The sequence below is a fragment of the Seriola dumerili genome, unplaced genomic scaffold (genome assembly GCF_002260705.1).
Source record: "Seriola dumerili isolate Sdu_G_001 unplaced genomic scaffold, Sdu_1.0 BDQW01000068.1, whole genome shotgun sequence".
Lineage (NCBI taxonomy): Eukaryota > Metazoa > Chordata > Actinopteri > Carangiformes > Carangidae > Seriola > Seriola dumerili.
In genome coordinates this window covers 4,102,748-4,125,645 of record NW_019174323.1, presented here as the reverse complement: position 1 = coordinate 4,125,645, position 22,898 = coordinate 4,102,748, and the positions used below count along the sequence as shown (strand labels likewise).

The 22,898-nt window shown below is 42.7% G+C and overlaps 2 protein-coding genes across 3 annotated transcripts in view; both read right to left on the bottom strand.

Moving 5' to 3' along the window:
* Positions 1 to 2,202, bottom strand: part of LOC111220287 (protein TANC2-like) — a 44,355-nt gene extending 42,153 nt beyond the window's left edge. For both annotated transcript variants that reach the window (XM_022743322.1, XM_022743323.1), the window contains exons 1-2: positions 2,070 to 2,202; positions 1,541 to 1,689 (exon numbers count right to left, since the gene is read on the bottom strand). In XM_022743322.1, the coding sequence (XP_022599043.1) occupies positions 1,541 to 1,689; positions 2,070 to 2,088 (168 nt within the window). In that variant the 5' untranslated portion in view covers positions 2,089 to 2,202. The remainder of the gene's footprint in view (positions 1 to 1,540; positions 1,690 to 2,069) is intronic.
* A 5,035-nt stretch (positions 2,203 to 7,237) lies between these two features.
* LOC111219589 (protein TANC1-like) overlaps positions 7,238 to 22,898 on the bottom strand; it is a 62,545-nt gene continuing 46,884 nt past the window's right edge. The window contains exons 3-4 of the mRNA XM_022742306.1: positions 8,447 to 8,563; positions 7,238 to 7,257 (exon numbers count right to left, since the gene is read on the bottom strand). Coding sequence (XP_022598027.1) covers positions 7,238 to 7,257; positions 8,447 to 8,563 — 137 coding nt within the window. The remainder of the gene's footprint in view (positions 7,258 to 8,446; positions 8,564 to 22,898) is intronic.

Below are 22,898 nucleotides of genomic sequence, written 5' to 3'. Positions count from 1 at the left end.
CCTTGTGCAGGTCTGACCTTAAATGCCACACGGGGATTGGATTGAACTTGGAGCGTTGCGTCTATTCAGGGAGCGAGAGCACGAGAGTATGAAAGGCAATTAACTGCACTCTCCGCGAGTTAAGGTCACCTTGTTCCATCAGCTGGTGAGGTCTTGCAGCAAAGACATCGGCTATTGTAGGAATTTAACCATCTCTAATGGGGGTCGGGAGATATGATGTGGTCACTATTTCTTTTTTAAGTATGTTGTTATGTGCCTGGCTTCACTGTTGGTTAACTGCAGTAACTTGGTCATGATGACAAAGATTAAGACTTTCAGCATCACTGCTGCATTAGCAATATGTGACTCTACTGTAGTACTGTAATATCTGCTGTCCATTGAAAGCTAGTAAATTCCAAGTAAATAAGAAAAACTACGGCAAAAGCCTGCTCTCTTATTTTGCTAATAGATGGTGTCTGAAGGCAAGCCTCGTCATTCTTGGTGGTTAATGAATCAAATGAAAATTGCAATCTGGAGAACAGTATTTGAGGCAGATATCTAGCATAATAAGTTTCTGCTGTGTGCACGATGCAACAGGGTGCTAGTATGAGTCACGTCTCTAAAAAGAGCCGCTTGAATAAACCTCTCTCAATTTATACACCCCCACTGCTACAGCAGCGCTCACATCAAGCGCAGGCAGGCCATCAGTCTAATCGCTTATCCACACTGCTTTAGTGCAAACCCATACCTCGGCCTGCTTGAAATGCTTCAGCAACAGGTTCGCCCCCTTTTCCCCTCCCTGTTTTCTCACTCTCGCTCTCGCTCTCTCCCACCGCAACTGTTTTTCTCCCCTGGCTTGGAAAATTCATACCCGTCAAATCAGGTTTAGGTAGAGAAACCAGGGCATCTGCTACAGAGCTTAGAGCAGGCCCGTTGTGCCAGGAGCTGTTTTGTTGCACAACTGCCAGATTCACGAACAGAAAGGTTACCGTGCAGGAGAGAAACATCGCGCCTGACCTGCCTCACGTCAACCCCCCAGAAACTTGTGTTCAATAAGCACATTTTTAAAGCGCTCTGGGAAATAAATAGTTAAAGAGTTTTTGTTATATAAAAATCTAATTAGACGGGGAGATATCTGATGTTTGATGGAGAGGTGCAGATAAATTCCTGAAGCCAACGCACCGTGGTGTCTGAGGGCAATTTACAGAGAAGTCTTTTCATCTGGCTTCTAAACATCTGTCAAGTCCGAGTGTAAACAAGGATATTATGGAGATAAATGTCAAAACAGATCGAATCAGACGATTGCCTGTTTATTCAACAACAATCGCTCACAATTGAAATGTGTCAGAATCACATACACAATATTAGACTAGGATAAAGCATATCAATAGCAAGTTTTTTTTGGCACCAATTCTTTATCTTACTCAACCCGAGACAATTGACTCAGACTGACCAGAAATCCAGACAAGAATGAATCTGCCTGTCCTGTCCTCAAAGCAGTTTTGGTTATTGGGGGTGGGGGGGTGGGGGGGTGTGCCCAGTTCAATAGCGAGACTATTACCTGTCTTGCCTCGGGTTCCTCCATGCTGTACTGGGTGCCGGCTGGCCCCTCACTCACTTTGTCTCCCAGAAGGAAACCCAGGCGCGTCATCAATGTGTTGGCTGCCTCATCCACCGACGGAGGGGGGCCCAGCTCCTGGCTTGACTCCCCTGCAGAGGCAGAGAGATGTAGGAGGGAGGAGGAGGAGGAGGAGGAGGAGGTGGTGGTGGTGGTGGAGGAAGGAGGTAGGGGAGAGAGAAGACAAGAGAGGACGGCACAGAAGAGAGAGAGGAAAGAGAGAGAGAGAGAGAGAGAAAGAATGTGTGTCAGCGGTGGGCAAAAACAGTACAGCGCCTTTTTAGCTCTTTTCATAAAAATAAAAAACAAAACATCCTTTTAATACGTCAGTTTCAAGTCCTCTTTAGCTGGAAATTCTAAACACACAGTATCTGCTGCGCTTGTTTCTGGCATAAACCAGAGCAGCGACAACAGACCCGCACACAGGATACACAGAGCAGCTCGTTCAGGACAACGAAATGAAACACCCTACCTGAGTTTTGCCGTAGCATTAAAGACACATTCCTCCACTGCTGGACATTTTTGGTTGAAGTGTCTTCTTACATAAACTCCACACAAAATCCCCTCAGCCACAACTTACAATAATCCTTTCAGAGTGTTTACAAAAAAAAAAACCCCTCTCCACGCCGACTAACAAAAGCCTACCACACTGACGACAACTCCTTCCGCACCACTCATCACCACTGCAGCTTGTGTGACGTAATGAGATACGCCCTTCACCTGTGAGTGTGTGTGTGTGTGTGTGAGTGTGAGAGAGAGAGAGAGAGAGAGAGAGAGAGAGAGAGAGAGAGAGACTGTGTGACTTTTCAAGACAAAGTGGGTGTGTATCCACCTCTCTATCCTGTTTACACAAGACTGCTAGTGCTAAAGAGAGAAAAGAAAACACCAGGGTGAGCCTGCGGGATGATCAGATGATCAAAAATCTCACTCTCACACTCACACTCACACTCACACACACACACACACACACACCACACACACACACACACACACACACACACACACACACACACACACACACACACACACGCACACACACACACACACACACGTAGAGCTGAGGGATTTCATTTGCTAACTTTGCACCAGGACCCAAAACAAAAAATCCCTTAATGACCTCATCTTCTCGCCCAGTTGCCTGGTTACTCTCTACCCATAACAAACCGTCATCGGTGGTGTCATGTTATTCAATAACACCTGAATATAATACCCTAGAGGTGCCTACTATATCAATTTCAATTCGATTCCACTTTATTCACCAGAGTGTGACTCTCAGGGCTGAAGCTTTCACTAATTACTCTCCCTGCTGGTTGTAAAAAGAGTAACTACTGGCTGAATACAAACAGCTGTAATTGGATGTATAAACCTCTGAATTGGCCCGGACATTAAGGACACTGAAGCCAACACAACGAGATTGCCGGTGTTTAAATAAACAGCGGCGAGACAGAGACAGAGAGCGGCAGGACCAGTTTTCCCTCTCCTCACCTCTCCTCGCTCGTTTTCCTGCAGGGCAGGTCGGACAGGACTGGCAGGTAGCTGCGCCAAGTCCCGACTGACGAACCATTAGACGGTCCCTGCCGCCACGTCACCTCTCTGAAGACAGACAGCTTGTCTAAAAAGCCTGTAGCCTCTCGCAAGTCTATTCAAAGACCTACAGACAGGCGATCTAAAGCCCGGGCTCCCCTCTGCATTCGCTCACGGACAGAAAAGGCGAGGCACGACTGTCAGGATCCTCATTAGATTTACTCCAACTCTCTCTGAGTGAGTAAGGAAGACGGGCATCTTCAAAGGGGAGGGGAAAAAAGCTTTGAAGCAAATGGAGATGACATATCGCTGTGCCTCAATAAAAAAAAAAACACACAGAGCAGCAACCAATAATGAGGTAATCACAGCACATTAGGTCCAAAACAGCTAATTACGTATGAGCTCTGATGAGATTGATATGGCTGCTCAGTAATGCAGCTGGATACACTTTATATGGAGCAGAATACATTTATGAGGGCCTCCAAGGTCACTGAATCCCAGAGCGCTCCTGGAGGAAGAGCGCAGTAATGGAGAGGATGAAGGTAGATGGAGTTTACTCGTCCGCCTCCTTTCAGCCAATATCACAGGGAACAGCTGACATGCACACGGCCATCGAGGAGGGAAAATTGCAGGCAAAACCGAAGCAAAAACATCTGTCCACTGAGCCTCATGTATGTGTTCCGTGTGTGATAGCTGCAGCGTGTGTGTGCCTGTGTGTCTGGACATGGAGGCAGCGAAGGCTTCCCAGTTGACAGACTGGTAGTAGTAAGCAGTGAATACATTAGCACTGATTAGTCAACTGCTCCTGGGGGGTTTTTGCGGCCGTGACCGTGATCAAACAGGGGCTCTGTCTGTCTCTTTGCTGCCTCCGTGTGAGGGTTTGTCTACATCCCTTTCACTCATCTCTTTGTCTCTGCTGGTGCTGTATCTGTTTTAGTTCCTGTCTCCCTCCCTTCCTTTTTTGTTTTTTTCTTTTTAAGTTTTTTTTCTGCTTCTTACTACTGCTTCTCTGTCGAAGCCAGCAGTTGGACAACCCTGTGCAGTGGCGAGCAGTTTGTCTGTGTTTCTTTTGATGTGGGAGTAAAATCTCTAATCTGGATGCTGGAGCCCACAGTCACTCCCTTGAGCTAAAGATAGGCTATCCCTTTGTACATCCTTAAACTGTCACACTCCAAAAAAAAAAAAAAACCTATAACACGGTCAAACAACACGGCTCAGACACAGCTGTTTGGGTGACTGCACTGTAATCATGAGGCTGTCAAACACAATCAAAACCTAAATGTTTGATAGGATGATATCTCAGCTCTTCTATTTCATCCACATCACCCACATCTGTTCCCAAGGTCCCATATTTTACACTTTTCCAGTGTTTTATTGTTAGTGTTTTACTTATCTTATCCACAAGTAGATATATTTGTAGTTTTAAGAACCAAAAACCACCTCAATGTAGTTCCACATTTCCTCTCTCAGGCTTCTCTCTGGAGCTGTAGTGACAACAGGTCAGTGAGCCAATCAGGAGAGAGGAGGCTCTGAGCCTCCCTAGTGTTTGTATGTTGTGACATCACAAAGTTCCAGAAGTCCTGATGGCTGGTTTTAAGGCTCAGTTTCTGAATACAGGCTGTGTGCATTTCTCTGTGGACTGAGTGCTTTGATACTTTCACAGTATTAATATAGAACCTAGACCTGCTTTATGATCAGAAAAGATATGGAAATCTCACTTTATAAAATATGGGACCTTTAAACCTTCCTCTGAATGTAACCAACACTAACAGTTACTATCAAAGGGAATACATATATTATCATAATGTATGTATTAATTTCTTTGTTTGAAGCTCTACTTTTTGTTCTTTAAATACAAATTAAGACTCTTACTGAAGTCACTATATCTAATCTTGCTTCAAAGTTTCATGTCAGCACTGAGAACATAACACCCGCTGGGAGAGGAACTCCAGGTGTTTCTCACCAACATGAGATCCTTAATGATCAAATTTGAATATAAGCTTAAATAATAATAATAAGCTTAAAACACATCTCTTATTGCTCTCTCTCTCTCTCTCTCACACACACACACACGGTCCTCTCCATTGGATTCCTGAGCTGCGAAGGAGACAGATGGTTGCCATAGCAACTATCTTTGCGCGCAGCTAGGAATGTGTTTCTGTGCAAGCGCATCTGTTTCTCCCCGGCCGTCCACAGATCTGCCCTCACGCACCGAGAGAGGGGAGAGGGAAGCATGTGTGCTGCAGGCAGGGGACTGGACAGGACAGGAGATGGTATTAATAGGCCTGGGCTGCAGGTAAGATCACACACACACACACTGTGTGGTGGTTTCCTGTTTCACCTATACCGGGGAATTTTAACTCCACAGAGAGAAAATACTCATTTACAAATGATGACAGGATCCCAAAAGCAACCCAACCGTATTTCTTAAACAGATAAAGAAGCAAAGTGAAGAATACTTCAAGAGGAGGTGACACACACACTGATCAGAAGGTGAAAATTAATTTTGCAGAATTGCTGTTGACAACTAAAGGAAGCGAAAACAAGGTAGAATCACACGTATTTTAGAGTTTCGGGTCAAAGGAAAATATGAATAACATTGAACATAAAAGCACAGATAGTGTTTGTACGCACAGGCTAAGGCATCATCAAGAAAACAGGGAGTAGAGGACTGATCAAGAGATGAGAGGAGTGAATTTCACATTCCTCATGTGCACAGTATTGATCTTATCTACACAACAACACGTAGATGTTTCAAATATAAAAGCATGCTAGGACTTAGGTCACCAGGTTTGGGTTAGGAGTGGGCGATATGCTGGTGTGTAATACAAGTAGGGACTTTACAAAAGAAACTTTCTGGCTATTGTGAGCAATGTTGCAAATCAATGAGCAGTACTGCGTTATGGTCGAAGAAGATATTTGATATGTCAGGTATTTCATTAACTAGAACAACCAAAAACACACATTATCTTGTTACTTCATCCATAAAGAGTGTCGTAATTGAATTTTCAGAAAATTAACTGTATCAAGAATCTTGAATATTAATCCTGAGGCTCTTTAAGCTACATTTTCTCTTTGGTCTTATAATTTTCTTCTTAATTATTTCTGTTATCTGGCATATTTTCATGTTTACGTTAACTGACTGTTGAATTGTAAACATTTGGCACTTGAAGGTAAGCTTATCTTAAGTGTTATAGTATAGTATTTTGTGTATCTTAATGTGTTTGTGATGGTTTTATCTGCCCTGTATAAGAGTCAAGCAGAAATGATGCACGTTTTTAAGCGTGTTTTCTTTTCCCCTCTACAGTACACTGTATATATCTGCTCTATAAATCACATGTGCAAACCAAAGGGGGGGGAATTCATATTATCATTTTTTCGGTCTCATGATGGCGCCCCATTACTTTTCCATTCGATCGCATACAGCCAATCAAATCTCAAACACCTGCAAATATCGCTTCTAAAATCATGGTGTGGGTTACTCTTCAACAACACTCACAACACACTGTCTGACCAGGGCTGTAAGTTACAGTACAAGTTTGTTTACTTTTAGTCTCATTCCCCTTCTGGTCTCTCAGCTGCTGTCCACGCTGACAGGAACAGCAACTTTTTTTTCTTTCTGTTATTAATTAATTAAAAAACCACTGACAAGAGGTTTAAAATCAAGATTATTACTAATAATTAATAGTAAGCAAAATAATAATAATGATAATAATAATAATAATAATAACAACAACATTCATAAAAATAATGTGATTTCAGTCAGACTTAACTCAAAGTTAAATCCACTATATATGGTTATTGTGATTGAGTGTGTCCACACCTAGCCTGTGTATGTACTGTAAGAAGGTTGAGCTCTACCATCATTAGAAAAGCTTTCACTCCATAATATATGGAGGATGGACGGTTGTGAATTTTACGAGCTATCTCACAAAATATTCACAAACCATATTTATGACCCCACAAATTTCTTTGTAGGCCATAAAAATCAGCTGATACCTGACTTCCTTCCAGGCAAACAGACAGTGTCAGCAGCAGAGTGTGGACTGGCATGTGATCAGATGTTTTAAGTCACTGCCCTGCTGCTACTCATGCCAGGGAGCTCTTGTTAAGAGCTCAGATGTCCATCTGTCCACCTGGGGAGGTGCGAGTCGTCACCCATGAAAACTCATCCCAGCCCTCCTGGTTCCTCTCCAGCTCGAGTTGTTATTGCACAGACAGACAGGAAGAGAATTCAAGAAGAATTCCTGTTTGTAATCAACTGTTTTCCTGCCTCAATGGCAGCAGAGATTACAATTTCAACCCTGATATGTCACATCTGCAGGAGCTCATCGCAACTGATAAGGTTATTCCACAGTCGATTTCACAGGGTTGATGCAAAGTAAAGCCAGGGTCAACAGTTTTTCCATCCATGAGATTCAACAGAAATCCAGGTGCTAAAGCTAGAGGTTTTATGCTAACGTACTGCATACTATCTAGTATCTGCATATTATCCATAAAAATATATTCATGCATGTCTCTATAGACAGATCACCTACTTAGAGCTCCCATTGAGCAGAGACTCAGCAGGAGAGGCTGGCAGACGGAGAAGGCTGGTAGCACCCTGTCCACCATTTTCCTCCTAAGTTACAACAGTCAAAGCCTGAGACCCATCAGTATTTCCCTTATGTCTTCATCCAACTGAGGGGTGTTGCAGCATTTGTCCTGCTCTGCTGAGAAGTCCACACAGCCACCAGAGGTCGAGCCAACAAGACACGTCGGGAAGCTTACACTGCGTTTCTCAGTGGCAACAGGAAGAGGAGAGGCGAGATGAGAAAGCAGATATACTAGAACCAAATCTCAGCAGAGCGCTATCCTCGAGTGACCTGCTTTACTGTCCTCCCTGGCAGGGGGGGGGGGCAAAAGGGTGAGAGAGGGGGTTTTGACAGGGATAGATGGGGGGGGGGGTTTGAGGGAAATCTAGACCGTCTGCAGGATTACAGAGCAACTGCCGACTGTGAACAGAAAACAGCGGCGGCTCCTAAACGAGCTCTGTGTCCGAGAAGCTGAGCAGAGTGAGAAAGCAGCGAGGGAGGATTAGAGAGACAGAGAGGGAGGAGGCGATGAGGACTGACACTGTGGGCACCAGCAAAGCTATTTCATCAATGACCTTAGCAATGTTTTCTTCTTTACAGCAGCCGGCACAATAACTGGAAAGAACTATACATTTTCCCCATCACTCTCCGCCTCTCTCTCTCTCTCTCTCTCTCTCTGCTGCATTTACAGACATGGAACATGCAAAAAAGTAACACAACGAAATGAGGGATGAGCTGGCCAAAAACTTACCAGGGCAGTATGTGTCCAGGTCTGGATTCTTGGCAGTGGTGGAGGTGTGTGTAGGGGAGCCAAGCTCTGATTGTGGAATGCGAGGGCTCTCCACAAACTTTGCTTTCCGCAGAGGGGCTGGGAGCAGAAAGCATACACACATATAGAGAAGGAGACAACACGTACACACACACACACACACAAACACACAGAAAAACACACACAAAGATCAGGGAGATGGAAGAAGACAATAAAGAGAGGAGCGACAGGGACAGGACAGACAGGGAGGAAGAAAGAGAGCTTACTTGAAGCGGCACACTGATAAAATGAACACATCCTGAAGGCTCTCTGAGGCAGCTTTGTATTTGCTTTGGGTCAAATAAAGCTAAAGCATGAGTAAACAAGCAGCGTGACCAATCAGGTAGTAGACTAGGGCCAACCAATACACCAGCAGAACCTCAACACACCACTGAAATCACCATATTTCCTCTGTATGGGCCTAGATTTACCTCGCAACGCTCGCAAAGCAGCAAACAACATGCACCTGAAAAGATGTTGTGCCTGTTTGTCCGATGACATAATCACACAAAGAATGCAAATGACCGCCATTTTGGGAATGTCCTCGCGCCTGAGTCGAGCACAACGTCTGAGACATGAAATGAGTCCCCCCCCCCCAACGTGAGGTTCAGAGAGAGAGAGACAGAGAGAGAGAGAGAGAGAGAGAGAGAGAGAGAGAGAGAGAGAGTGTGTCGGAAGCTGGGGGTGGTGGTGGCTGTGACACCATCTTTTTCTGGGTTCTTGGACGTGGTATAGGGAGTCAAAGTACCTGTTATCCAGACCCACTTATAGTATCGTGAGTGCATACATTGTAGCAGCAGTAGCTGCACTGCTGCTGTAGTAACTCCACTAGGCACAGTACAGACATCCATTCACAAAGCAGAGGAGAGGAGTCATTATACCGATGTTGTACACACACAAGAGAAGCCAAATAAAACCATTGGGAGTAATTCTTTAGTTAGTAACTTTGCAAGGATGATTGTGTTTGAAATATAACGCCACCATAAAGCTTCCTACACCCAGTCTGTTTGATTAACATCAAAATGCCAGGCTTGGTCGCACTGAGTATCTGGGTAATGGAGCCAAATAAAACTCCAGGAGTGACCACCTCAGCAAGAACCAGGACATAATTCTGATAAAGCTCTCACTCTCTTGTAATATCTACTGTGATGGAGTTATAACGCAGGCCCAATTGTGCAAAGACATTCAGCTAATATCAACTAAACCATGTGCAAGGCTCATTGGTTTAATCCAATCTTTTGTTTTTTTTTTTTTTCTTTTTGGTACTTGTGGGGCTTTGGGATGGGCAGGAACTAAGCATAATTTGTTCTTCACTGACTAATCTGGTTAAATAAGGGTTTAAAATAGATTATGTACTGTATGCTGCAACTGTTAACCATTCTTACTGCGGGTGACTGCACATGTCCAAAGCGATCCGGTGCAGCAATACTGTGCTGAAGCAGAGTGTAGTGAGCAGGAAGTCACGAGCAGCAGCTGAAACATATGTTCAAGCAACGATGAGCAGGCTCTTTACCGCTTTTGTTTAAAGGCTCGTGTTACAGTTAATGCTAGTATCATGTATGTGTGTGTGAGTGAGTGTGAGCGTGTATAAAATGGGTGGAGAGCTGTAGACAGAGTATATCTCTGTCTATATACAGTAGTTTATGTGAAGACCGGGAGAAATAGGATCCATCAGACCACAGCGCAGCAGCACAGACTTTTGGTCAATGAAATACACACAATAAAACATATGTACAGTATAATAGAAAATACCTCTACCTCCACCGAGACCACAAAACCGTCCAAACTTGCTATTTCAAGAACAAATATTAATTATCAAAAAAACTATTCAATCTCCATCCTTCCAAATCTACATAAAGACAGATACCATCACTGTCCAAAGCCCACTGTCTTCACAATAAACAACTTTTCAGGAACTAAGTCATGTTCTGTTTTATACTTACTGACAATGACCCCCCCCCAAATACTGGCAATTCAATGTGTTTTAAAGAGCTTTATAATGTATGTTAGCGGTAGAATATCTCAACCCATAAGGGAGCATGTAATACTTTTATTACATACATTTTATCGGCACAAGACAAAGAGTGGACAGCAATGCTAGCTGCTCTGTGAGGATGTACTTAGACAGTCATTTACACAGCGATGCTTTGAAATAAATGTTAAGCTTGCTAACACGCGCACAGTGGCGATGCTAACATGTTTAGGTGAAGCAGGCGTAGTGTTCACCATTGGCACTATCTCAGTATAGCATGTTAGCATAGTGGATTAGCGTCATTAGTTTTGCAGGTATTTGGTCAGTATTTGGTGAATAAATTACTTATTGACTAAATTAAGTGTTAAAACATCCAATAGTTACTAAGGTTTTTCAGTCAGAGCCAAAGTGTTGAACCAACTGACCAAGTGACAACGACAGACAGATGATATACTGACAAATAATGTGACAGAAGTGCCAGGTAAGTGTAACAGTTGTAATGTTTAATAGCGCCATGTTTTGCAATTATAAGATTTCCTTGAAAAAAATCTGCTTCTTGATCCGGATCTGCACCAAAAACAAATAACTTCTTCCTTTTCCCACAATCTAACTTTCAACCAAAATCACTCAAATCTGTTGTCGAGCTTTGAGACACTCTGCTCACTCACATGCACGCAGTCAAACAAACAAAAACTAAATCCACTTTGGCAGAGGAAAAAAGAAAGTACTCTATCAGAGATGTGGGTGTGTGTGTGCACGTGTGTGTGTGTGAAGTCGATGCGTTCACTTGCCACACGCTGTTAACGCTGTGTTGGTATGGTCTGGAGAAGACTCTGGTAATTGACCACATCTAGGAAGTGAGCCAGCACAGATGCCACAGTGAGAAACTCCAACTGACAGCCAAGAGGAGGAAGGGACCCCGAGTTATCCACGACTGGATCAACTGCCATGACAGAAGCTCTGACAGAGACATACTTGATATATTCTGCCTGACAAACACGCTGACAAGCAACTCAGAGATCCTGCTTTTAAATGACATGTAAATGTTTTACAACTTAAGATAGGAGAAGTATCCATCATAAAAAAGAACTTTTATTAATCAACTCGTGATGTATGGAAGGCAGGACTGAGGATGATTAAAATCAATTATTCAATACATAATTAATAATTATGTATTATGTATCTATACTTATTTCCCTACCCCAATTTACTGAAGTTGTTTGTTTATCTTCTTAATTATTCATTTATTAATTATGGCAGATTTTGACTTTTTTTTTTTTTTTTACTTTTTCCTAAATTATTTGTCTGACTGGTCAAAGATGGTGAATCCACATTGAATTTTTAGCTTGTTCATTAAAAAAGAGAACTTGTGTGTATGTTTGAGCAGAATTTCAGTCTTCTGTTAATTAAACAATTAAGAAAAGCTGGTGTATACGAGTCAGTGAATGTAAATGGGAATTAGTTGAGACCTTCAGTAGAGAATAGAAGTAGGTCACTGAAGAAGTCTGCAAATGTCTGAACAATCTTTGCCACAATTAAGCAAAAGGGGCACAGAGTTAGATGTCTCGTTTGAACCACAGTCCTGCCCTGTTTTGATAAGCCGCTTGTTTGCATGTACCTGCGACAGCTTGTAACAAGCTACAAGGAGAGAGTGACAGACTGAGCCTTCACGTGACAGAGTGTCTGCAGGAGCTCCTCATATACAGCAACAGTTCACCCTCTCATGCTGCTGAACACCAGTTGAAAATGTCTGTGCTGATAGACTAGATGCCTTTTTTTTTTTTTTTTTTATTCACCCCCTCCCCCAGAATATCAATTTTTGGATAAACTATGGTGAATGGGAGATTATCATTTCTTTTGTTTTTTTTGCCTCCCTGATCTCACCTCTATAAAATGGTGAAGTGCGCCTGTCTATTGGAGTAAATCCCCTCTATAGCACTGGCTCCAGGAGACTAAATCCCAGGGACTTCTCTCCTGCAGTTCTGTTGTCACTGTGTGCCAGGCTGAGGTTGGGTGACAGTGTGATGGATGGCAGCAGGCAAATCCACTCCTCTAATGAGCTTATGAATAAATATATCTAGTCTGTGTGTGCAGATGCACGTGGCCGTGAAATAGATATTTGTTACATGCTCTGGATGTTGGGGTGTGAATATGAATATGCATGTGGCATGTATGCAAGTGTACATGAGATTAGAGTGTGTGTGCGTGTGTGTGTGTGTGTGTGTGTGTGGGGGGGGGGGCACAGTGAGACTGGTGAGAACAAATAAGCTATAAGACAATGTGAAAATGTAAAAAGATGATCTCTATTCCCAGGATTGTCAGCGTACACACACACACACACACACACACACACACACACACACACACACACACACACACACACACACACACACTTTGGTGAAATGATCAACAAATAAGAAAGCAAGTCAATATTGTGATTTAAATTCACAGGCTGCTGTGCATATGAAAGAGGGAAGCTTCTTTTCAACATGACATTCCCTTCAGACTCAACCTGGGTTTTCAACAAATAAATGACAAGATCTGAATATGAAGTGAAAAGTCCAATATGCAGCGCACAATCTCTCATTCGCTGCAGATAAGCGACTGATAAGCCAGTAAATAGAGACATTTTTCTAGCAATGAAGCATCGTCTGTTCTTTCTCAGTTACATGTGACCTCAGGCACCCACTCAGACAAAGACATAGGTGCCCACACATGCATGCATTAACATACACACACAAACAGAACAATGATGTGGGTGAGGACATACATCGCCCAGCTGTCTGCAACCCAAGCAGAGCATTACAGAAACCGAGCACGCGGCCCTGGTAGCTATGGCAACAAAAGCAGAATACAGGAAAACGAGTCTTGTCCACCTTTTCGGAGGTGTTGGTAACGCAGCGAGAGGGTGATTTCGCCGCCACTAAAAGCCTAAAGGTCCCAACACGTTTACTCAAATGTAATCAAGCGACTTCCACATACTGACGGCTCTGAGCTGCCTCACAGGACCAGCTCTTCCCCCTCGTCCCCTCAATTCAAGGAATTCAGCATTCGAAGACACAAACTGCTGCAACCGAGGCTCTGATCCTTTGTGTTGTGGCTATTCTTGTCTGCTGGTGCCTCAGAGAGAGCTGAGGCGGTCGTTATCAAGTTTCTTTACGGATGCGAGGACAATGAAGAGGCTTTTACGCGTTTGAGTTCCTGCATACAACACATTCTCCAACAGAGCTGGAGGACATAGTTAAACCTTTATGACTTTATCATAAAGGATAGTTTTGAATATCATAAGGTGGTGGAACTGAAAATCGATTAATCTTGAATGCCTTTTTCAGAATGATGTACAGGTGTATGCTCTTTTTATTTAGTTGTGATGGAAATTTTATTTCATTTAACAAACTTTTATTTGATTATGGCTCATCTCTGAAAATGTCAAGAATTTTCTTGACATTAATCTTTCAAACAACAAAGGAGATTCTCGATAAATCGGCTTATGAAGTCAGAAGAGATGCAATAAAAGTTGCAAGCACACAAGCACAAAGTTTTTAGTAAATTTAATTAACTTTTTCATCTTTTGCAGCTCTTTTAATACACAGAGCAAAACACAGACGTGGCTGATATTTAGTCTGGACTTGATACTCAGGACTTTAGACGTGCTGTTTCATATTAATTTCATCAGTCTTTATGCATGACCCAGAGGCTTGTTCCCAATGTGCATATAGTTATCCGGCTCAGAGACCTCTGATGATTTTGTGTGCTTGTCTTGTTGACTTGTTGAACAAAACAATGCAGACCAGATGTTGCTGTGCTACACAGCGATCTGTTCAGTCGCAGCCTCGAAACAGAGGCAGTCAGCAGCAAGTCCATTAGCCAGGCTGCCTCTCCCTCTTTTATGTATGCGTGTGAGTGTCTGTGTGCGAGTGTGTCTGCACACACGCACGTGTGTATCTATGATTACAGCCTTGGGAGGATTAGCCAAGCAAGGTGAGGCACAGGCAGAATTTTAAGAGGCTGGAGGGAGGGGCTGATGTTCTAAGAACGGTCATTAGCCGAGCTCTCCCTCGCCCAAAAAGCTGTTAATTCAACATTTCACATAACCTTATTGGGTTTGGATTAGACCAGTAGCATACAAGTGACATCAAAGCCACATCAACAAATGAGCAGGTTAATCTGGAGGAACTAAATCTATGGAGGAGAAGATTTTGCAGAAGGTATATTCTGATCTGTTCATCCATTGATTCAAAAATCACACACATTTTTCCCAAGGCATGAATCTGTATGCAGAACCTCAGTCTTGGAACAAGAGTAACAATGTGAAATTTAGTTGGGTTTTAAAAGGTTTTGAGAAGAACCTGACAGAGAAACATAGTTAGCAGTCCTCGCACAGGCCTTTAAGGCTGTTTGACGTTAAGACTGAACTCCAAAGACCTAACATGATGTGGATTTTTCCCACCTGGGCACAATGGAACATCCTGCCTGAACAGTCAAGACTAGAAAATCCAGAGGTCCAGGCGTTTTCCAATAATATTCTTACCAGTTACATTTTTTTTATTGAACTACAGACTGTACTGATTTTTCATTTATGGCTCTTGATAACATTGTTTATCAATCTGCTAATCGAATGTGCTGTTTATAGTTATCGTTTGAAAAGAGTCCTCCAGCTTGACACTATTTGAGGAAGAATAATAATGTTTTGTTTTCTTAAGATGTACCACACTGGACCATTTATTTGCTCAGAGCTGCTTTATTTTTAAAACACCATATCTGGTCTAAATCCCTGTCGTGTGTTTCCATACTGCAGGCTTTCTGGGCAGCTGTCTACTCTGGTGAACAAACCCTTCATTCCTGAAGGACTCTGCCCTCATGACTCAGCTGTAGAAGCACAGCGGCTATTGTTAACACTGAGCAGCTCCGACACTGTTAGCTTTCTTCTCATATGGTTTGGCTCCTTCGGTGGCGGAGCGATGTCTCTGAACTTTTCACAGACCCCCTCCTCAGCGGGGGAGACAACAGAGGACAGCTCTCCTTAGGATAAGGGACACCAGCAAGCTGCAAAGTTAAATATGACACCACTTTAAGAAAAGTGAAAGTAGCATAATTGCCAAGGACACCATTTGATACAGTGGCCTAATAATAGCAAGGCTGTCTTGACCTCTGTCCCGACAGGAGTTCAGCCCCTAGTGGAGATATTTATAACCTTCCTGCAACCACACCCTCGTCATTGAGAAAAATCAGGATGAGCTGCATGTTTCTCTGCTCTTATTCAATTAAGGAATTCAGTTAAGAACTCAAAGCAAGACAATAAATGAGGAAAAAGCATTAGATGACTTCCGATTAAGCTTCTGATTACAATGTTTCTGATAATCTTCCACTATCTATAGCACAACATGAAATAAACATCAAAGCCCCCCTAAATTTCTTTCATGTCTGACAAAAGCTGTAATCAATTGTTGCTCTTATGTAATCCCGTCGACATATTTAGCAGACTGATTGCAGCCATGCAAAGTCAGGGCTGTGATCCAGACAAAATGCCTCATAGCGGTTCAGCGCCCTGAAATGACTGAGCAAATAAGTTAACAGCAGACAGACAAGTGGTGAATGTTAATACTGTGACTGGTGTCGTTGTGCAGTCCTGTGCAGTAGTCCGTAAGGGTTTGAACACGCATGGACACACACACACACACACACACACAATAACACACTTCTTTAGGCCTCTGTGTGTTTGTGTGTGTATCGCCACATAGAAATGTTTGCTCAGCTCTCCAACATCAGCATTCACAGAAAGCACTGAGGTGGTATATGTAACCCACTGCTCTGTTTTGTAAGCAAATCATTATCATTGCTATTAATAGCACACTGCGGGTTTCTCTTTTGCACTTTTTTTTCCAGAAGGTAGCCGACTGCTAAATATCCACATAATAGCAAATGTAAGCAACCACAAAACAACCATTGTAAGGGGGTAGTAAGATAGGAACAGTAACTTTTTATTGTATAGCAGCTCTCATGCAAAGATGTAGCTCTTTGCTATGCTTCATGTAAGGGATGAAGAATCATTACCAATAAAATAGTAAAATATGTTAATTGATATTAATAGTTATCACTGGGGGATTAAAAAGTAAAACCAAAAGGGAAAAACATGAAAGCCCTGGACATAATTTTATTCTGAATTAAATACAGAGGAAAAAAATATGGGTTTTGATATTAAAAGAAAAAAAAAAATACAGAGCAAATTTGCTATTCTAAGATCAAGTTATTCCACAAAAGGCAGCCTCTCCAGTATTATTGTGTGGAAAATGGGGAATGTTCAAGAAACAAGACAGTGGAGGAGTTGAATAATTTGGTAATCTTTGGTAAAAGGGGGTGGTAGGTTGTTTCAAGATTTACAAAACAAGTAAAAAGAACCAGAGCAGCGAGTACAGTCCCATAAACAATGGGCTAATGTGATGATTTGTTAAAGCTCCAGCAAAATTATTCAGCCATGCTCCTAAGATGATTAAAAACAAATAGATATTTTCATAATCTTGTTCAAATTGAAATTAAGCTTCAGCTCTGAGTCTAAAATCGCTCTTAATTCTTTGAATCATGGCCTGAATATTTATTGAAGTTCATCTCTTTTAACAGAGTCCTATGAGAGGAAAATCAAATCACTTTTTTTCTCATTTCGTTCTGAAGTTTTTTCTTTACCTCTGTGCATTAATGTGGTCGGAACATTGGGATTGTCTGGTAAAACTAAATTATGAAATTGTGGATCGTCAGCATAAGAGTGGTAAACGACATTGTGACAATGTTACCGAGAGTGAACGTGTATAAATAAAATAGCAGAGGGCTAAGAAGAGTTCCTTATGGAACACCATAGTCACGTATGAAGGAAACCAAACAAGGACACTGCCTGAGACTGTCAATCGAACTGTCCTGTCATAATCAGCTGTGTCAAAAACTGTGCCAAGGACAGCCACTTTGTTAGCACAACAATGAGTCTCAGTTTTTGTATTCCTTTTTGCAACGCTATTTCAGTGCAATGGTTGGTGCGATAACTATTCTAAAACTTAAGTAATATGCCGTTGTCATTTAAATGACTGGGTATGTGGTTTAAAACGGCTTTCTTTAGAATTTTTTTCAAGGAAAGGGAGATTACAGATGGGCCTGTAATTGCTAAGGTTGGCGCTGCCTGGGTTGCATTTCTTTAGCAGAAGGTATATGGTTGCTGTTTTGAAAGCTTTGGGGGAAGATTTCTAATTGCAGGTTGTTACCTGGCACAGATAGCTGACTTTAAAGAGCTTGGTCTGAGGGGGGTCAAGAACACAAGAGGATGACTTCATCTTGCTAATGGCAGCACTGACTGCATTTTCTCTCATCATAATAAAAGATTGTAATTGTAGATCCCAGGGAGTTGTTGCAGAAGCAGCGAACATTAGCTCGCTTGAAGACAAATTCTACACAATTGAGAAATGCTGCTTGAGTGAGAGTTGCTGGGTCACCTGACTGATGGGAGATCACCTCCAACCAGTTTCCAAAAACTCCAGCTTGCAGCTGATAATTAGATTCCTCTTCTAACCTTTTGCACTGAGAAACAAAGTGAGGGGTTTTAAAGGACAGTGGTGTCGTCACTGCTTGATTTATAGCCGGGCTGTCACGCATAGTACATACTGTGCCCACCTGCCAATAGAGTCACCCAGCAGGCTGCTTTTGTAATCAAGATTGAGTGGTGAAACAGTCGCACAGCTCCGGCAGAAATCCAGAAGCCTTACTGTCACTAAATGGTGAATATAGCCTATAATCCACCAGTTAGCAAATTAACACCACATTAATTTTCTAGAGGCACTTGATATTAGTCCAACCAGGCTCATTTTATATGCTGTGGGTCAGGATAAATGATGCCTAAAAAAGTGACCCAAGGAGGTTGGATTTTAGACGGTCTGTCATATTTATTTCACAACTCATCTTAGGCTTACGAGCCATTTGTCTGACACAGGCTCAGGGGATTGGAAGGGAGGGAAATTGAGCAATTATATAAATCAATATCACTCTGAAGCACTGCAGAGGATATAGGGGTTTTATTTGGCTGATTTTCAGGTAAGTGGGCCACATCAATTGAGAGGCCTGCAATTCAAAGCCATGTTTAACTGATTTGTCTTGTGAATAAATATGAAGTCACTGGGCGCTGACAAAGACAAGACACTTGAGGAACTCAGGTAGAAGCAGAGATGCAACCTTGGAAAACATACTGTATCAGCCATTTCACCAGTTATACTGTATCACACATTTTCTCTGGGTATAGTGCAGCCTATATTCTTCATGAAAAGCTCTACAGCGGTCTGAAAAAAAGCTCGTCTCTGCCGAGCTATCTTTAGATTCTTCAGGCGTGACAACCTCTTGTCAGACAGTCATCATTTAGCTAAAACATCCAGAGAGAGCGAGAGAGAGAAATAATATTGACATCCTTGTGTTGTAACTGGAAGGATGCCGTCTCTCTCTCTCTTTCTCTCTCTCACCGTGGATGGAACCTAATTCACCCTGCTCCATCAGGTTCAAATAACTCCATGAGGGATCCTTAGACCAGGAAACATTCTTCCACCATGAGCACAATCAACATGGCTATCTAACCACCCTGAAATTGAAGTTCTTAGTGTCATTGCCCGATACAGTCTGAATGACAGCTGACAAGCTAAGCTCATCAAATCACTCTCCAGGTGGTGATACTAAGTGGTGCGAAAACCGGCTGTGGGCGCCTCATCAAAAACCATTCACCTGAGACCAGTAATAGCAGCTGCTGATGAGGTGCTTGTGTTTTGCTGGCAGACAGTGTTATTGAGACATTTTGTTCTGTTCACACACCAGCTAGTAGTCCTCTGGGACGAGGCGGGCAGGCAGGGAGGCAGGCAGCCTGCAGCACTGGAACTGGAAGGAGGAACCACATCCCAGCACATGACAGGGTGATTCTGGTACACAACAACAAGCTGCTGCTGCTGCTGCTGCTGCTGCTGCTGCTGACTGCATGGTGTGGGGGAAAACTATTCCCCCCACCAACTTCAACCCATTTACGCAACCGTATGCTACATATGACGCTGTGCTCTGGAAGGAAAAGTGAGACACACAACAACAAGAACAAGCACCATTAGCCACCCACAGCTTGTGCTTAGACACACACTCTAACAGACATGCACGTATACACACACGCACACACACTCAAAGACAATTGAATGCTCACCCACGCTGACGCATGAAACAGACCAGCTTGCCACGAAAAAACACTTGGCACTCTGGTTGATTCACAGGTCCTCGAGCCTACATTGTCATTAGAGTGCAGCCCTTTGACAAATGCATCATTTCACGGAGAGAAATTACTTTCCTGCACTCCTCCCATTAGCCCCATATCTGTACCAACGTCATTGGAACCAGCGGTCGACTCCAGCCGCTCCAGATGTGAGATCAGAGAGCAGACAGACCAGAAGCACGCTCTGGCCAGGCAAAAAGGTGGAGCAGCAGGTGACCGGAGGGGGAGACACAGTTTGCAGGCACAGATGGAGGAATGAAACGAGCAAAAGAGGGTGTGGCAGGGCTCACCATTCTCAAACCAGATCTCGCATTCCTGAAGGCTGGAGTACGGCACCAGCTCCCCTCCTTCCCCCTCCAGCGACACGCGCAGTCCTTCCTCCCTGAGCGATGACCAGTTCATCAAAAACAAGGAAAGAACAAGAAAAGAAAAACAGGGGAAGAAAAAAAAAAAAAAACACCTGCAGCAGAGCAGGGGAGGATAAGTGCGGAGGAACAGAAGCTCGCTCTCTTGCTTCCCCCTCTTGTTTCCTTTCTGAGGAAATCTCCACAGGTTTCAGTGCCGATGCTGCCCGCTCAATTCAGTCGCAGTAAATGATACAGAGCCAGGCAGATTTGGCAGCGACGGGAGGAGCAAGAAGAGGAGGAGGAGGAGGAAAGAGAGGGAGAGGGAGGAAAAGGAAAGGAGGAAGGAAGAACGCAGCAGTCACTGTGTCACTGGGGAAAGAGGGGGACACAGAGGTGACACCTCTGTGGTGGCGGCGCGCACCGAGGGCTGACAGGTGACCAAAACCTCCAACGCTACGAAAGAAATTAAAAAGATAAATAAATAAAATAAGACGGACCAGAACAGGGAGCTTTTTCTCGTGAGGAGCCCGTGAGCACAGATAGGAGTGAGCTCCTCGTTCGCCTCCGTGACTGCATTAGCGCTTAGCGTGTTATGTATAGATGTGAGAGGCGCACTCTCTACAGGAACAGGAGCCCAGGTCTCCAACAGATGAATGGTGCAGTGCTGCTGTTGTCATGGCAACCGCAGAGCAAAAGGAGGGGGAGGAGAAGGGTGGGTATTGGGGGAGGAAAGAAAATGGCATAAAAAAAAAAAAAGGAGGGAGGGAGGAAGGAAGGGAGGGAGGGAGGAAGGGAGGGTATTATTAAAGGGACGCAGTTTTGCCGTTCATGCATGGAGCTTTGGGGACACATTAGATCACAAGTGGGGAAAAAGGAGCAGAGGTATTATTTGACAGAAACAAGGGTTTCAATAAAACCTACTCCATTTTCCTCTTGGGCTCAGGCATCCCGCTCTGTCCTTGTTTTACCCTTGAAACCGTATTTGTACAGCTGCAGCCATGTTTTACGGCTTTTTAGGGGTTCAAACCCACGGGGGTGAGAGTTTATTGTGTACCGTCTTTGCTTTTGTCGGGGTTCACATCGGATGCGTTGTAAGCCCGCTGTTTTCTAAGTGTTTTTTTTTCTGTTATTTTTTTTAATCAATCTCCTCCAGTCTCACTTATTTCCCCAGAGTGACATCTCCAGCCACCTGCCCATGATACCAACAAGCCTTAAAGATGTGCTACAGTTACAGTTTAAAGTTTTTGAGTGCCATGCTACGTGCACCATGTAAACCATAAAACCTGGGTCTTTTATTGAAATGTCCCTGCTGTCAAACACTGCCTTTATTTTCTGCCATATTTATCATTATGGGGAAAAAAATAACTTCACATTTCCATGTGTGACATGATACAAGTGGTGTGATATTATAGCCGCTTTGCATATTATCAACAGAATGCAACATAATCCAGTGAAATGACAAGTGGGGGTGGTTGATCACATGCCTGGCTTTAACTGTAAAACACTATTATCATTAAAATGAGCTCAGATACATTTGTTCAAGGAGGTTGCGTAAGTGTGTGACAGACAGAAGCATCAGGAAACAGTTATAAGCAAGATCGTTGCTGACTGGTGTTTCCTGTAAATGAGGAGACCTGTAATCAGTCGGGGAGTGATGGCAATCTTGCCCTGATTTTTAAGTTTAAGTTTGCGTCACAGACTACGCTTCTGAGGCAATTTAAATTTACATCGTCTTTATGTTATCTTTAAACATCCTCATGCAGTTCATGACAGCTTTAAGCTCAGGGAATAAACTGTAATCTTTATTGCCATGGCCACAAAACACAGGTCTGGAGATATTATGTGGTGTTTTGTCATTTTTACTATTCCTAGTTTATATTTGCTGTGTCTTTTACTGTACCCTCCCTCCTTACTTTTTAAACACCATAGCTTGAGTCTTTTTTACTCTTTCCATTAGATGTATCATAATGTCAATTTCTAAATTAATAAATTGGAAGTAGTTTTTAAACATTATTGTTATAAACTATTTACAGTCATTTAGGATACTTTAATTTGTTGTTTCTGTGTAATTGTTCAGAGGCACCTCTGAGCTTTGGACGAACAAAATCCATTTGTGTTACATTTTTAATGTAATGATCATTGATTTCATTATGTTGGGTTTTTTGTCCTACTGTCTATCTGCATTATTATAGTGTTTTTCTTTTCGATTTCAATCAATCAATGTCCTTTAAGGTGATATTTAAAATGTTTATTCATGTATAAACAGAACTATGCATTTACAGTGTAACCCAACAAATACAATATACAATTACACTGGAAAACAGAGTAATCTACAGGTTAGGGAGAAACTAAAGTGCCCTTAGTGCTCATTGAACTCTAATATTCATCTGGTTAAATGTGCAGTTGTGTGTCAGAGACATTACCAAAATAAATAAAACTCCAAGGTAAACACAGTGTTTTGCTATATGAGCGGCTCTGAAAGCAAAGAAATTGACATTTTTTGAGTTAGATGAGAAGATTGAGAGCACTCTATTTTTACATCTGAACATGAAGCTACAGGCAGCAGCCGGTTAAGCAGCGAGCCTGGCTCAGTCCAAAGTAAGGCTGAACGATTAATTGCAATATTATCGAAAATCACAATATGGTCAAGTGCAAAATCCAAATGGCAGCAGCTGCAGTTTTTTTTTTTTTTTTTAATAAAGGTAAAATGTATCACAACAGACCATTAAAAATGAAGCATCATGGTGCTACAGTGATGGCGAAGCCTACAAATCATATTCTCCAGATGTAAGAGGACATGTTTTT